This window comes from Cavenderia fasciculata (assembly GCF_000203815.1).
Source record: "Cavenderia fasciculata unplaced genomic scaffold Scf_ET2XIPL01CNAVH-3, whole genome shotgun sequence".
Taxonomy (NCBI): Eukaryota; Evosea; class Eumycetozoa; order Acytosteliales; family Cavenderiaceae; genus Cavenderia; species Cavenderia fasciculata.
The window spans coordinates 1,152,261-1,168,872 of record NW_004457723.1 but is presented as its reverse complement, the minus strand read 5'-3'; the positions used below and the strand labels follow the sequence as shown (position 1 = coordinate 1,168,872).

The window sequence follows — 16,612 nt, the reverse complement described above, 5'->3', positions numbered from 1 at the left end:
TTAAGGTTTATTATTTAAATTTAAAAACAAATGTAAGAGGAGTTAATATTATTAATATTTCTATTCATAACATATAGAATAGATAATTAAAAAAGTACATAATGATTGAAGTGTTGGTGAACAATAATTATTATTTTTGTTATTTTTTATACATTGATTGAAGTTTCTTAAACTTTTGATGTTTTCTAAATAGAATAAAACTAAATGCTGTAATTGCCAATACACCAGCAGCTACAGGTATAACAATAGCTGCTATCAACCATTTCTTTGGTTTATCTGGACTCATACCATAACTATATCCTTCAACTAAATTGGTAGATAGAAAATGAATCAAGTTAAATGTATGCATTCTATATTTGTGATTTGTTGTTTTTGTGTCTATTTTCTTTTTCTATTTTACATACGACCCCATTTAAAATCTAATTTACTAATTGATTGATCACCAACAGTAATAGTAACAAGATAAGTTTCATTTTTAAGTATACCATCATCATTATTCCATTTCTTTAGATAACAAACGATTTTGTTGTAATCTATAATATTTCTAACTGCACAATCAACTGGATTCTCTGTACCAATGGTTACATTGGTAACTTGAATATGGAAATTGGTACCGATGATGGTCACTAGACCACCAGTGTAATTGGTTGATGTAGTGGTTTCAATGGTTGGTGGTTGATAGGATAGATGAACAACTGGATCCAATGCAGATGTATTCCTATTGTTGACTCGTAGTGTAACAGGTCTAGTCTTGCCAAATCCACCAGCTGCTTGACAAGTGAATTGATTACTTGATACAATCGTTAGATTGGTACATTCAACATTACCCGAGAGGAACGTTATGTTTTTTGGATCGAGGGTATTGAAAAAGTAACCATTGACAGTGACCGTACCACCTCTAGTTGGGATGGGGTTGATATTTTCAATGGCTGGTTTAATGTCTATTAGATCGATTCCATTGGATTGTTGTCCTTCAACAATCAAGTATAATTTACCATTTGGTGTATCTGATGTTAAATAGACTATAGGTTCAGTCCCATTTTCAACGTTAAATGTAGCTGCACCACTTGGTAGATCCGTCCCACCATATTTTGCTGCTAGTCCAACATTGGTATCACTTGATCCCAAATCAGTTCCATTTAGATGGAACCCATTCTTTTTTTGATAGTATGATAGGACAACTGGTTTGTTGTAACTGAGAGAGATGTTGTTGGATCGCGACAGACCATCCTTGGATACTCTAACATACAGTTGCAAGTTGGCACCACCACCAGGTTGAACTTGACAAGTCACTTTGGTCGTACTGGCAATCTCTACTACATTTTTACATTCCATCTCGTTGCCACGATAATTGTAAAATATACCGTAACCTTCAATACTTTCATTGGCAAATGTCTTGGGAGACAACCCCTTTCCGGTGATTGTAATGGTACCACCAGTTGTTGGAGGTGTAGTACTTTGCTTTGGAATTGGTAAAAATATAATAGGGAATAGAGGAGAGTCTCTAAAAGATGACAAAACTTTAATCGAACCACTCTTGAATATCGTGACACTGTCGAGATTGATTGTAAACTCTGTTTCCTTTGATTGACGATCAGAGTAGGTTTGTCCATCGGGCATTGCTATATCGGTGATATTGTTAAAGTTGTATCCTTTACAAATCACCTTGGGAGACACTTGTCTACACTCTACAATGACAGGGTCACCTTGAGTAAAATTATAATTTGTATTGGACACGAATCCATCAATCACCACCTTGACCATTACATCGGTTAGATTGTTTCCTGGTCCAAGTCTACATACTAGAGCCGTATCTGAATCAATCGCAGATTCAACGACTGGACATGACACACTTCCAAGTGTCACCGAAATATCTCTTGGTGTATTTGATCCATCATTTTTAGTTCTATTAAAGAATACTCCTTTAATTGTTACATCACCTCCTTGTCTTGGTGAACTTGATACAAATGTTACAATTGGATCTAAAAATTAAATATAAATTAAAAGTTTAATAAACTTATTATTATTATTATTTTCCTTTTAAACATACTAAAAGTAAATTCTTTTTCTTCACTAATATTAGAATCAAGATCCAATTGAATTTTATATTTTCCAATTGACATTAATGATTGATGGTTTAGAATGATTTGTTTTTCATTGATTGAAATAAAGGTGGCAGTATTGCTGGCTGGGATGGGTGGGTTATTAGGGATAATTAATTTAAGTTTGTTTTGTGTAATATTCCACCCAGCAAAATAATTTATACCAGTCAATGTGAAATATTGATTATCTAAATTCTTTACAATATTTGTAATGGTTGGTGCTATTGAAATAGACAATTAGTTGGTAAATACTAAATGAAACAAACTAAACTTGTTTATATTTACGTTTATAAGAAAAATTGATTGATTGATTAGCAACAAAAATAGATTCACCATTACTTGCTTTAGCATTTACAATTCTATGAGATTTTCCAGTTTGAAAAGTGGTAGGAACATTTGCTAGTATGGTTGTATCGGACACTGTTTTATTGACCGATGCGGTAGACACCAAATTAGGATCAAGGGCCATAGTTTTATCAAGAAAATGAACATCCAATACTTTGGCATTAGGTCTTGATGATTTCAAAAATCCAAAACCAATGACTGTGACGACAGTTTCATTTACATTCAATGGTGTTGCTTCATAAATGTACATTGGTAATGCCAACATTCCCCTTGCAGAAGGGACAGTGGCAGTACTACTATCAAATAGATCGACACGTTGAGTATAATCATTCTTGTTGACAACATCGAAATACTTTGTAAAGTTTAGATAAAGAGTGACACTATCAATCACTGTAAAACTATCCTTTTTTAGTATTTTGGTAGAAGCAAATCTCATTTCCCAAGAACCATTTGTTTCAAAATTAACCTTTGCTCCTGGCGATAATTTAAATATAAACCTTGAAGGATCAATTGAATTAATTGTAAATACATTATTTGGTTGTTCTAGAAAGACAAATAAATAAATAATCAATAAATAATTATTATTATTATTAATAAATTGTGGGTATAATAATTAATGTTTAAATTAATAATAAAATAACAACCATATAATTGTGTTGTTAATACCAACAATATGTAGAGGAGGAGGATTATGATGATATATGTCGATACATACGTTGGGATAGAGTAGGATCAATCAATGCAATGAAACAAAATAAGAAGAAGAGTAGTAGTGATGTTGCTACCAACGATGAAGAAAATGGCAATGAAAGCTTCATTTCATTCCCCTTCTTTCCTTTTCTTTCTGCGATTTAAATTAGATTGTATAAGATTCTTCTCTTTTTCTACCAACTACTAATACTAATACACACACTCACACACATATATATATGGACACTCTACTTTACTCTATAGTTGATTTTTAAAGTTATTATTATTATTGATTTTAAAGTTATAATAATAGATCAACTAACTTTTATAACTCTATAAACAAAAATAGAACATCACAAATTATGATGATGATGATGCATCATTGATGTTTGCTTGTTTGGTGATGATCACAATATTGAACAGCACACCCATATATTATATGGAGTGATCCATGCCAATAGATCAATCGATGTATTCTACCTAAGCCAAATCCATTTTGTTCAACACACAAGTTTAAATATTAATATTGTTTTGTGTTTGTTTGTGTGCGTGAAATCAATCAATCAATCAACATTAACCCATTCCCAACATATGTTATATTTATTTTTCAATCAATTGAAATGAACGTCACCCCCCTCTCACCAATCATCATTCCCATCAGCGTGGCGATCCTAAATTTAGACTGCTGTTGGGTTTTGAAGGAAAGTCAACACCACCCACACCCACAGATAGATATATGTCGATGTTGTTGGTGTTTGTGTATTCGCTGATGATGGTGGGTAGTGAGTGAGTGAATGGGTGGGACCCAACGAACCAAACACATCGCCGGTTTTTTGAAAAAGATGTATAACACAACATCATGAATGGGGTGGTAGTAGTAGGACGAAAATCAAATCCAATTTTGTTTTGTTTTTATTTAAATAAATAGGATATAATATGATATGATCCTGGAACCAACGGGTGTTGATTTTTTTTTGTTCTACTGCTGCTGCTGATGGTGGTGGTGGCGGGGTAATAGACGTCTTCTTCGCTAATGGTGATAGTAAACGAGCTACATCATATGAGTGGTGGAGGTGGTGGTAGTGGTGGTGTAAGCATGCAAGACTTTTGTAGAAATTAAAATCAATCTTTCTTCTTCTTTTTTTTGTTTGTTTGTTTGGATACTCAAACCAAACCAAACAAAACAACCAACCAAACCATAAGTTTCTTGTCTGTTTTTTTAAATCGTCAACCAAGCTACCCAACCTAGTACTGCCTAGTATTCCATTTCCATTTCCAAAACATTTTTTTTTTTAAACTAAACATCCCCTCCACATCTTTGTATATTTGTCCTTTTTTTGTTTTGTTTATTCATCAATATTAATTCCAAATCACAACATCTAGAAAATGAATAGTAAATCAAGTAATAGTCGTAGTAGTAGTTCAACTACATTATTGTCAATAGTACTACTTTATATTATATTATTTTCATCTTTTATATTCGAGAACAGAGTTTTGTCGGAAGATTGCTTTTACCAAGGTGGTGCCACATCACGGTTCTCTGATATCTCCAGTTGGACCTGTAATGTGTTATGGGGTACAGCAAAGATCAAGAAAACAGGTGTCACTGTTGAAACCAACGGTACCCTGGCAATCACACCATTTCTCGAGATTGGGAATCTCGATGGCTCCGTCAACTCCACCTTCTTAATCAATTCAGAGGGATTACAAGCATCGAGTGCCTTGGTCTACTACCCATCAACGATGAAAATCCAAAACAACTATGCCCTCACCTCATCAGACATTGGATTTTCCAGATCTTTTACAGGTGAATTTAGAATAATCAATTCATTATTTCAATTATCTTCATATTATAATATTTCAACTCCAACATGTTTAACTCAATTTGGTAAGATTAATTAAATTAAAAAAAAAAAGAAAAAGAAAAAGAAATAAAAATACAACAAGATAAATAACTAACTAACTATTTCCCTCCCTCTCCGCTACAACTATTCTATATATATATATATATATTATTAAATAATTTTTAGATGATTCAGTAGGAATTGCAGGACCATTTATTATAAATACTGGAGCATCTTTTGTAGTTGATAATTCAACTATCAAGTTTAGATCAGGGGTCAATAGAATATTTACAGTTGGAAAACAGTCAAATTATAAAATCACCAATTCAAAACTAAATCTACCAATCAATATCACTGTAGATACAGCAAATTCATTCCAAGTTTCAAACTCAGAATATTATCCTGGTACTTTAAATGCCATCAATTCAAATCTAACATTTTTAGATTCTCAAAGAATTCAATTTAATAATCTTACTTTAAGTGTATGTAATTATAATTTTGATATATAATATCTACCTATTTTATCCTTTTTTTTCAAAAAAAAACTAATAGTTATTATTCTTTTTTTTTTTTCAATTAGCAATCAAAATTAAATATTATCAATACAGTTAGTTGTTTCCAACAAGAGTATCCAGATGATTTAGAGAATGGTACATTCCCCTTTATACCAATTAATGGAATATCAGTAACATCATTTTCAGAATTATCAACTGCATACATAGGATTATTTAATATCCTTCCAAATTCAATATTTAATATTCAAAATAGTACTTTTATATTTAGTCGTGCATCTTTATCAAGTGTAAGAAGAAGAAATCATTTTTTTGATCAACCATCCATTTTAATAGTATTTTATATTAATTTTTGATCATTTTTATTTATTTTAATTATTTTTAGAACTCATCGAATATCAATATAAAGGATAGTAAATTACCGTTTGATAATGTTGAAATTAAACTATCATCATCAAATATGACATTTGTTAATTCAGTCTTTTCTTTGGTTCTATCTTCAATTAATATCCAAAAAGTATGTATCATAATATTCCCTCCCTTTTTTTCATTTGTTTCATATCTTGGTGTTAAATTGATTTTAAATTGGTTAACCAATTTGAAGATATCCTAAATAGGATAGAATCAATTTAACCAAATTAATATTAATATCATCACAAACCCCCCCCTCCTTCCACAAGAAAGGAAAAAAAAAAAAAGTAAATTCTTTTGAACATCAACACTAACACAATCACACTTCTCTTCCTTTCTCTCTCTCTCTCACCCATCACACCACCCTTTTAAATAGTCACCATTGTCATTTTTAAACTCAACGATTACGATCAATGATAAGAGTAGTATTACATCAGATTCTGTATTGTCGGTAGATGGTGGTTCATTCACTTCTGAGGGTGCACTGTCATTTGATACATTGGTGTTAACCAACAGTGTAAACGTCATTGGCTCACTTGAATTCAATGATATCACCCTCACTTCTTCCTTTTTAGAAATGAATAGTCGTTTCTCTTCTAATGTATGTATAAACCAACAATAATACTCGTGACTCATTATGAATTAAATTGTTAAATTATTTTTTTAGGGAGGAGTAATTAAAGTGATTCAATCTAAATTGGTTGATAGTAATGCATTGAATGGTGAATTGATCAATAATGTAACATTGTCATTGTCAGTGTCTACTTTACAAGTTGGTACTGAACCAGCTCTCTACACTGATTCTGTCAAGTTGGAGATGTTCAACTCTACCATTCACATCCCCTTTAACAGCTCTCTTCAACTTGCCAACACAAACATCGTCATTAAAGATGTAGTCAATATTACTACAAGTAGAATAGTAAATGAAGGTTCACTTGCAGTTAATCAAGGAAATTATCCTAAAAATGTAAGGAATAGATATAGAAATTAACAAATCAATCAATCAATCAATTCAATTCAATTACTTACTTTAATTAAATTATTCTTTTACTCTTTTAGTTATATATTCATAATAATGGATATTTAGAATTTGAAACAGATTTTGAAGGACAGATTAGACAAGCAGGTAACAATGACAGTGCCATTAGATTGAATTTTAATTGTAGTATAAAGTCTGAACCACGTCTCAACCTATTTGCAGGATCGATTGGAGGCGATGGAACTATAAAGTCTGACCTTTACATTGGTTCCAATTCAACACTCGGTGCCAACACTACATCCAGACTTGTATTTGAAAAGACTGTTCAACTTGAAAATGATTCAACTTTAATCATTGTTATTGATTCCAAATTTAATTTTACTCATTGTATGTATCAAAACTTGTAAAAATAATAACAAATCAAATCAAATACTTATACAACTATTGTTTGTAGTTAATTTTACATCAGTTGTATCAATTCCAGCAAGTCATTTATTGATAAAGATCAATAGAGAGATGTTTAATGAAAATGGTACATTTACAGTGATGACATTTAATACGACAGATCCAAGCTATGCTATTTTTAGCATTGATCACAATCATACCAATATTCTAATCTATGACGGCAACAATCATGGAGCAGAAGAGTTTGCACCACCTGCCGAATGCAATGTTGTACCTGTGGCCAAAGAGGATCGTGTCTATATATCCTTTGACCAGTGTAATCTAAATGAAAAAAAACTGTCTGGTGGTGCCATAGCCGGTATTGCTGTTGGCTGTGCTGTATTTGTTGGATGTGTTGGAGGTACTGGTTATTACCTAAAGAAGCGTCGTTCTCAAATTGCAAAAGAAAATTACAAGCTACGATTTGGATCACAACAAGTTGCCGAATCAAAAGTTTAAAACAAAAAAGAAAAACATCAACAATAATAGATAGATATTATTGATTGATCAATGATTATAGTAGGTAGTTGGTTGGTTCCAACTAGAGTACAACCAACCAACCAACCAACCAACTCTACTACTATTGTATTTAAAATTAATTTATTTATTTTGTTATAATTATTATTATTATTATCCTCTGCTACATTAACTACACTATATATTTATTTTATATATATTATACCCTTTTTTGTTTGTTCTAACAAAACAAAACTAAAACCGAAATAAATGACATCATGTAAATCAACCAAACCAAACCTAACCTCCACCCACCCGTCTATTTAATGGTTTAGAACTAAAACTTAGATACCGCTAAATATACAGTAAGATCATAGCAAGCAGTGTGCGACCAGCGGTTATGGCTATGGGCCACACAGTGTACCACCCTGATCAATCGATATTTTTTTGTCCAAAATGAAACAGAGCAGGTTTGAGCAATAGCCAAAAACTGTTTGTGGGTGCGTATGCGCATGACTCAGGGAATGGTGGGCATCAGTCCAAAACGATCAAACTGGTTGCGACCTTTTTTTCTTTTTTATCGTGGTTCAGCTGAACCGCCCTCCGGTTTGATTCAAAGCCTCGAGGTATGGTTTGACTATGAACAAAAAAAAAAAAGTTTCAACTTGTTCAAGGGAGGGGTGTGGCCCTATAGTTTAGATCTTTTCGACTTTTAAATCACACATAACAAGATAAGCCAATCATTTTTTTTCATTGTCAATTGGCAGCCCCCCCCCCCTTACTGCTAGTTGGGGTTACTCTTCACTTGACCCAACTTGTTCATTTCATTATAGGTAAGGCTTGTGTTGTTGTTGTTGGGATGCACATAGAGATAATCATCAGATAATAATCGAAAACTCATTCTCCTCTCTCTCCTCTCTCCCCCTCCTCTTAATGTATCTATTATCAATCTCAAATGATTTCAAATAATAATCATAATAATATTAATAATCAGAATAATAATAATAATAATAATGACGAAAATAGTAGTAAAAATAATAGTATAAAAGATGAAGTTCCGGTTCGAGATACCAGTTGTTATAACAAAAATGATGATGAAGAAGAAGAAGAAGAGGATACAAGAATGAACATTGAGATTAGGAATATCTCAACGACAAAGGATCAACGTGAGGGAGAGTCACGTTGTTTAGGGGTTTTATCACAACTTCATGTCGAGACTTTTAGGATCAACCAATCTATTGAAACAATACGAAAGGACATTACCCACTCGCAAAAAAGGTATACCCTTGCCGATTATAGAATGCTAGTTGAAAATCTGACACCCATTTTCAAAGGCATGCTATCTGTACTTGAAGAATATGGCAGTGAATTGAATGGCCAACCAGTCAATGAGCCCACACAAACTACTGGTACAACAACCACCAATCAAAAAAAGCAAAGGAGTTCCAAACAACATATTGAATCATCGTCTCGAAAAAAACCAACAAACTCTCCTATTTTATCACCTGTAAATAATCCAAATAATATTAATAATAATAGTAATCAAAATAATAATAATAACCAGTTTTATGGACAACCAACATTATCCTCTTCCACTCTGTCGACTCTGACATCTTTTAAACTACCACCATTACATACACAATTACATCATTCTTCATTACAACCACTTCCATTTTTACATTCTCCACCAAAGTTACCTCCTAGTCCGAGGGATCATCATCATCATTCGCCATTTGACTCACCCAGACAAGCTATTCTTGGAGGATCTACTACATATGGATTGGCCAACAGTCCAACAACAACAAATCCATTTGAATTGGATGATACCCCAGCCAAACCTCCAGATATCGTAAAGGAAGTCCCTCCAGAGCCGGGTCATTTAACAGATGGCACCAGTACGACCAACTCCACCACCGCCACCACCAACATGGCACCAGATAACAGTACGAGTATGAGTACTAGTATGAGAGCCAAGAGAGGAAGAGGTCGTCCTCCTCAATCGAAACCAAACCATTGTGCACGTTGTAAAAGAACAGATACACCGGAATGGAGAAAAGGAGAGAATGGAATAGATCTTTGCAATGCTTGTGGTCTTCAATTTATGAAGAGGAATAGAAAAGATAAAGAAACTGTTGATTTACTATTAAGTAGTTTTCAACATGTTCAATATCAACAACAACAACAACAACAACAACCAGTTGATGGTTCATTAGAGTTTCAGAGTGAACAATCTGTCGATCAACAAACTCTACAACAACATCAACATCAACAATATCAAACATCACATCCACAATTACCACAATTACAAACGTACCAACATTATACACAGTCATCACCTAGATATCATACACCACCTGAAGAATCAATATATATAAATAACAATAACAATAATAGTAATAATAATAATACCAACCGAACTACGACACCACCTCCACCACCTGTGATATCACAACTACCCTATATAGATTTTAATTATCTCCGTCCCAACAACTCACCACCACCATATACTACAACTATTCATCATCCTTTTAATACTAGTACTAATAATAATAATAATAGCAATAATAACAAAAGTAATATAAAAAATTAATGAATGATTAATCGATTCACCTCCTTCCAAAGCAGAACACTTACAAATGATTTAAAAAAAATAAAATAAAAAAACGAACGAAAACAATTTATAAAGTTTACAAGACTCTTGTTGTTGTGTTTTTGTGTTGATTGTATTTACTTTTTTAAAAGAGTTAAATAGAGAAAGAGAGAGAATGAATTTAACAGGAGGAGGAGCAAAGTGGAGTACAGTTAGACCAACTATATCAGATCATGTACTTGGTATCATTAAAAAGTTGGGGTTTGATACAATGACTCCCGTTCAATCGGCCACCATCCCATTATTCCTTTCAAACAAAGATGTATTGGTAGAAGCATGTACAGGTTCAGGTAAAACATTGTCATTCATCATCCCAATCATTGAAATCCTATTAAAGAAACAACCAGAAGAATTGACAAAACATCAAGTATTGGCTGTTATTGTTACTCCAACTAGGTATGATATAAATATATATCTATACATGTAGATAGATCGATAGATAGATAGAGATAAATTTACTTACATTATTGTTGTTATATTTTTATATATTAGAGAATTAGCAGTACAAATATTTGGTATTTTAGAACAATTTGTTCATGGATTAGATCATATTAAACGATTGTTATTAATTGGTGGTACTGAAGTATACGAAGATGTTCAGAAATTCAACAAAGATGGTGGCAATGTTATAGTTGCAACACCTGGTAGATTGGAAGATGTATTGAGTCGTGTTGAACGTAACATGAAACTAAAGGAATTTGAAATGTTAATCCTTGATGAAGCCGACAGACTTTTAGATATGGGGTTTGATACTGCTTTGAATGCTGTTTTAGATAGATTACCAAAACAAAGAAGAACTGTATGTTAAACACAAATATATATATAAATACACATAAATATACATACTTACTTTTATTTGTTTGTTGAATTTATTATAGGGATTATTTAGTGCAACACAAACAACAGAATTAAAAGAATTGGCAAGAATGGGGATGCGTAATCCTGTAAAAGTTAGTGTAGCAGTACAACAAAAGGGAACGAATCAAGTATCGGCTATCCCATCGACACTTGAGAACCGATACACCATGTTGGAACCAAGTGAAAAGTTTGGAGTGTTGGCCGATTTCATGGACAAGAATATGAACAATAGTAAGATCATTGTCTACTTTTTAACGTGTGCCGATGTTGATTACTTTTCATCTTTGATGACCAAGATGTCACAATTCAAGGACCGTGTTAAAGACATTTTCTCGTTGCATGGAAAGGTACCCCATGAACGTCGTAAATTTGTATTTGACAAGTTCTCGGCCAAGGATAGTGGTGTCATCTTTGTCACTGATCTCGTCAGTAGAGGTATTGATTTCCCATCGGTTGATTGGGTCATCCAATACGACGCTCCACAAGATCCCAAGACATTTATTCATCGTATTGGTCGTACTGCCAGAATGGGTCGTACCGGTAACGCCATGCTCTATCTCTCCAAGGCCGAAGACGATTACCTCGAGTTTATGCGTCTCAGAAAGGTGTCGATGGTCGAGACACCCAAGCCAGACACCCTCGCATTGGAACACTACACCAAAGAGATGCGTCGTGTTATTCTCTCTAATCGTCAGATCATGGAGCGTAGTATCGTTGCCTTTGTATCGTATGCTCGTGCCTACAAAGAACACACTTGCAGCTACATCTTTGTCACTAGAAAATTGGATTTTGGTTCACTCGCTCATGGATACGGTCTCTTGAGAATGCCAAAGATGCCAGAACTCAGATTCTTTAACCCCGACACATGGGCAAGTGGTGTATCCAGAGAGGATATTGAAAAAGTTCCATATGTTGATAAAAAGAGAGAAGCTAAAAGATTAATACAATTAAAAGAATCAAAGAAAAAGTAATACAAAAAAAAAAGAAAAAGAAAAAAGAAAAAAGAAAAATATATTTATTAATATTTTTGTTTTATTTTATTTATAATTTCTAGACAAGAAAAGAGAGAAAAGAAAAAAGAAGCAAAGGTAAAGAAAATATTAAGTATTAGTGGTTTGAAAATGGAGGATCTTACAGGAAAAAAGCAAGTTAAAGAGGAGGAGAATGAAGATGACAGCGATGAATCAGAAGATGAAGTTGAGGCTTTAATGAGAGCTGATCAAGATCAAGAAGTTAAACAAGAAGAAGACGAAGACGAAGAAGAGGAAGAAGATAGTGAGGATGATTCATCAGAGGAAGAGGAGGAAACGACAAAAACTCCAGTTAGAAAATCAGCACCAAAAATTGTAAAGGATGAAGAACAACTTAAACAAGAAGATAGAGAAACAGTAAATAGAGATTATTTGGAAATGAAGAAAAATAACAAGAGAAAGAATAGAGGTTTCCATGGTGATTTGGATGATTTTGATTCAATAGAAAAGGAAATTAAATTGGAAATTAAAAAGAAGAAACAAGAAGAAAAGGAAAATAAGAGTAAATCAACTACTACTACAGCGACGACTACTACTACAGGTGGTATCACTAAACCACTTTCAAAAAATGCAGAAAAGAAAAAAAACAAAAACAAGAAACCAGAATTTGCTCCAAAGAAAACTTATCATAAAAAGGTTCAAAACTCTTCAAGACAAAAGAAAAGCTCTAGAAAATAAACCAAAGATTTTGTTTTATATATATTTATATTATTCCATAATATATGGATTTAAATAATTTATTTATTATTATTTTTTAACCTCTAAATCTTTTCTTGAATCTTTCATAAACTTCATCATCTGTTGCTTTTTCATTTCTATTTTCGTTTGGTTGTCTTGTAAATCTATGTTGTTGTCCATGGTTATTTTGTTGTTGTTGATTATTATTTTGATTATTTTGATAATGAGATCTTTTTGAATCTTTAATTTTTGATCTTGCATCTTCAGTTTCTTGAATATTTTTAATCTTGTAACTTGTTGGTAGACTGACTTCAGATATACCAGCCAACCAATTTGTCTTATCCTCTTCTTTTTTTCTTGTCTTTTTAACTGCCAAATGTTCTGGTGTTTCATATAAACTATCTTCATCTGTCTTGATTTTTGTTGTTGTATTATTCGCATTATTATCTTTGGTTTGTTTATTTTCATCATCTTCTTCTTTTCTATGTTCAGTAGTTCCCATTAAACCACCTGTTAATTTATGTTTAATTTCTATTTTCTTTTTCTCCATCTCTTTTGCAAGAAACTTTTCTCTACAAACAACAAAAAAAAAAAGTAAGTAGTTGATTAAATAATACTAATAATACTAGTAATAGTATTATTATTTCACAACACATACAAATGTACATTAGTTTCATTCTTTTCAGTTGCAATTGTAAAAGAATCATCCAATTTATGTTCGAGTTCACGTAGATGAGCTTTGATGTGTGGACCTTCAGCCAATACACCTGCAATGATACCTTTGCCTTTTTCTCTCATCTTTTGTCTTTCTTTGGTGATCTCTATGATGGTTGATAGATCTTGTTGTTGATCATCTCCATTCTCTGATGCGATTGATGATGTATCGTTTGTTAATGACGATTCATCATCACCATCTTTCTTTCGTAGTGAAGGTTTGTTCTTTATCTTTTTTTTGAATAGAGATGATGAAGATGACGATGATGATGTTTGTTTCGGTTCGGTATCTTGATCATTTTGATGTTCACCAACAGTAGCACTACTCCTACTACTACTACTACTACTACTATTATTATCTTTGTTGCTATTTTCAGACATGGTTTAAGAAAGTAACTTGTGGGCAATATTAATTAAATGTACAACATGCATTGATTACCAATTTTTTAATATTCATTTTTTTTAAAAGAATCGATCAATACCCATGGGTGATTCATTCGTTCTCAGAGAACGGGATATATAATATTGCTACACTAATAGAGACAACAACAACAAGATGGATAGATATAAAGATACCTATTAATAGGGTAAGGACAAGGGAAACTCTAAAAGGAAGGCAAGGGTAAAAGTTGATGGGGGTTCGAATCAACGATTTTTAGACCATCTCGAGGTAGATTAATGAGGTTCTAAAAAGGAATTACTTTAATCTACTTTAGTATAATTAATATGGGATGGTGTAGATGCCCTCACAGCGTCATACAACATCAATCATATCAAGGCTTTATCGTGTCCCAAAAATAACCAACAAAAGTGTTGTTTGTTTGCCCCACTACCCCACATCACCCACCCGCTGCTCTCGTGTCCCCTTTTTGTGTTGTTCAATGCCGCCACTCAATGAATGAAAGTTGGAATGGGGTTGACGAATAATTGTTTTTAAAAGTGATTGGATTGTTGTTTGATTGGCAGAGAGAGAGAGTGGGGAATAGTCATCTTATCATCTGTTGGAATTCGATTGTTTACTATATTTGGCATTGGTACAATGTCAAACCAACAATGGCAACCATCGTTATAGTTACCTGGCAGCCGTATACTACTACTACTAGATCTAGTTCCTAGTTGGCATTCATTTATGGTGGTGGTAATGGTATGGTGGTTGGAGATCTCCAATAATAACTGTTAGCAACAAAAATAACAAATGAAAGAGTGAGTAAGAGTGGAAATAAAAAGACGTCTCGATCGATATCATCCATTCAATTTTACTTTATCCTACTTTCTTTTTATATTTATCCAATCATAAATATTTATTTAATCTCCAACAACAAAAACATCCAAAACACAAAAAAAATGACAACCGATCATGGAAATCCAAAGAAAAAACAACCACAACTATCCTCCTCTTCCTCTTCCTCTTTATCAATATCACCAAAACACAAAAACTTTATAGATCATTATTTAATCTATAATGAAATTGATAAATTTAAAAAACCTGCTTTTAAAAGTATGGAATCAACAATTCTAGAGTATAACAAATAATATTATTTATTTATTAATATTAGTTATTTATTTATTAATTAATTAATTTATTTTTTTATTATTTTATTAAAATAGGAGTAATATATGTTGAAACAATTCAAAGATGGGAATCAAATTATCATTTTGGTGAAAGTATTAAAGGGTTTAATCCAATTTCCATTAATTTTAAATCAAATCCAATTGATCCATCTTTTTGTTTGGCTTTTATAGAATTTCAGGTAAATACATTATATATATTATTTAATATCTCTCTGTTTGTATTTATTAATTATTTAAATAAATATTTATTTTTTTATTGTAGGAAGAAAATGAATCAATTAAATGTAGAACATTTTTAGAAAATAATTATTATAAAGTATTTTGGGCAGTTCCCATTTCAACACTTTATGTAACCAATATTGATCCAAACATGAAGAGAAGTGTTGTAATGGCATTGTTTTCACATTTTGGTGAATTGGAAACAAAGGAATGTGTGTTTATCAACAACTATGGATTCATTCGATACACAAAGTCGTATGACGCTGAAAAGGCACTTGCCAAACTCAATGGATTCAAATTTGGTGAAAGAAATCTAAAGGTAAAGTGGAGCGATTCATGCGACCAGAGAACTAGTATCCATATCACATTTGATGTAAACAGCGGTAATATACCCGAGGGATTCCATCAAATGGTTTGTCAAAAATGTCAGCAATTTGGAAAGATCAAACATTACAACATTCCAAGAGACGCAAAGACTGGTGTCTACGAAGGATACGGATTCATTCATTTCAAGGATTCTGAAAATGGAGAGATGGCATCTCAAAGTGCAATGGATTTTTTCAACAACAATAACTTTCTCTCCAATGTCAATATTCAATGTTCATTTTCAAAAAAGAAATCAACTTCTTATAAATCATTTATTATTCCTCCAAAATTAAATAATTATAATATTAATAATAATAATATTAATAATAATAATAATAATATTAATAATAATAATAATAATAATAATAGATCATTACTATCATCATCATCTCCACCTATAACAATATCACAATCATCACCATCAATTTATTTATTTTCTCCATTCCAAAGTATATACTCATCACATACACTTGATGAAAATGAAGTTTACTCTTCTCCCTCCTCTTCTTCTTCTTCTTCTAATTCTCCTTCTACCTCTCCTTCTCATTCTTTATCCAAAAATTTCAAAGCAATTTGCACTATTGGTGATTTGTTTAACGCAGATAACCCCTTTTTCTTACCTTTATTGCAACAACAACAATCAATTGTGAGCCTATAATTCAATAATAAATCAAAGAAATAAATAAATTTAGAGGGATATCCTCTTGTTGGGAAAAATATCAAAGAAAATGATTTCGATTT

The 16,612-nt window shown here is 32.2% G+C and overlaps 5 protein-coding genes across 5 annotated transcripts; 3 read left to right on the top strand and 2 right to left on the bottom strand.

Annotated features, from left to right (window-relative positions):
* Nucleotides 1–20: 20 nt before the first annotated feature.
* tgrE1 (IPT/TIG domain-containing protein) lies at nt 21–3,265 on the bottom strand (the record flags this gene model as incomplete). The annotated part of the gene is made up of 6 exons (XM_004367108.1): nt 21–60; nt 153–306; nt 405–1,982; nt 2,051–2,323; nt 2,388–2,990; nt 3,163–3,265. The coding sequence occupies 6 exons, from the start codon at nt 3,263–3,265 to the stop codon at nt 21–23; spliced, it is 2,751 nt and encodes a 916-aa protein (XP_004367165.1).
* A 1,258-nt stretch (nt 3,266–4,523) lies between these two features.
* On the top strand, nt 4,524–7,786 carry DFA_07301 (uncharacterized protein; the record flags this gene model as incomplete). The annotated part of the gene is made up of 8 exons (XM_004367107.1): nt 4,524–5,025; nt 5,168–5,463; nt 5,562–5,783; nt 5,879–6,010; nt 6,281–6,505; nt 6,572–6,871; nt 6,964–7,270; nt 7,338–7,786. 8 exons carry the CDS (start codon nt 4,524–4,526, stop codon nt 7,784–7,786), a joined length of 2,433 nt encoding a protein of 810 aa, XP_004367164.1.
* A 51-nt stretch (nt 7,787–7,837) lies between these two features.
* Nucleotides 7,838–13,000, top strand: ddx55 (putative RNA helicase; the record flags this gene model as incomplete). Its single annotated transcript, XM_004367106.1, has 6 exons — nt 7,838–7,912; nt 8,778–10,356; nt 10,526–10,829; nt 10,926–11,232; nt 11,312–12,258; nt 12,346–13,000. 6 exons carry the CDS (start codon nt 7,838–7,840, stop codon nt 12,998–13,000), a joined length of 3,867 nt encoding a protein of 1,288 aa, XP_004367163.1.
* Nucleotides 13,001–13,076: 76 nt separating this feature from the next.
* DFA_07299 (uncharacterized protein) lies at nt 13,077–14,095 on the bottom strand (the record flags this gene model as incomplete). The annotated part of the gene is made up of 2 exons (XM_004367105.1): nt 13,077–13,572; nt 13,659–14,095. The coding sequence occupies 2 exons, from the start codon at nt 14,093–14,095 to the stop codon at nt 13,077–13,079; spliced, it is 933 nt and encodes a 310-aa protein (XP_004367162.1).
* Nucleotides 14,096–15,058: 963 nt separating this feature from the next.
* On the top strand, nt 15,059–16,529 carry DFA_07298 (uncharacterized protein; the record flags this gene model as incomplete). Its single annotated transcript, XM_004367104.1, has 3 exons — nt 15,059–15,212; nt 15,323–15,465; nt 15,549–16,529. 3 exons carry the CDS (start codon nt 15,059–15,061, stop codon nt 16,527–16,529), a joined length of 1,278 nt encoding a protein of 425 aa, XP_004367161.1.
* Between the last annotated feature and the right edge of the window lie 83 nt (nt 16,530–16,612).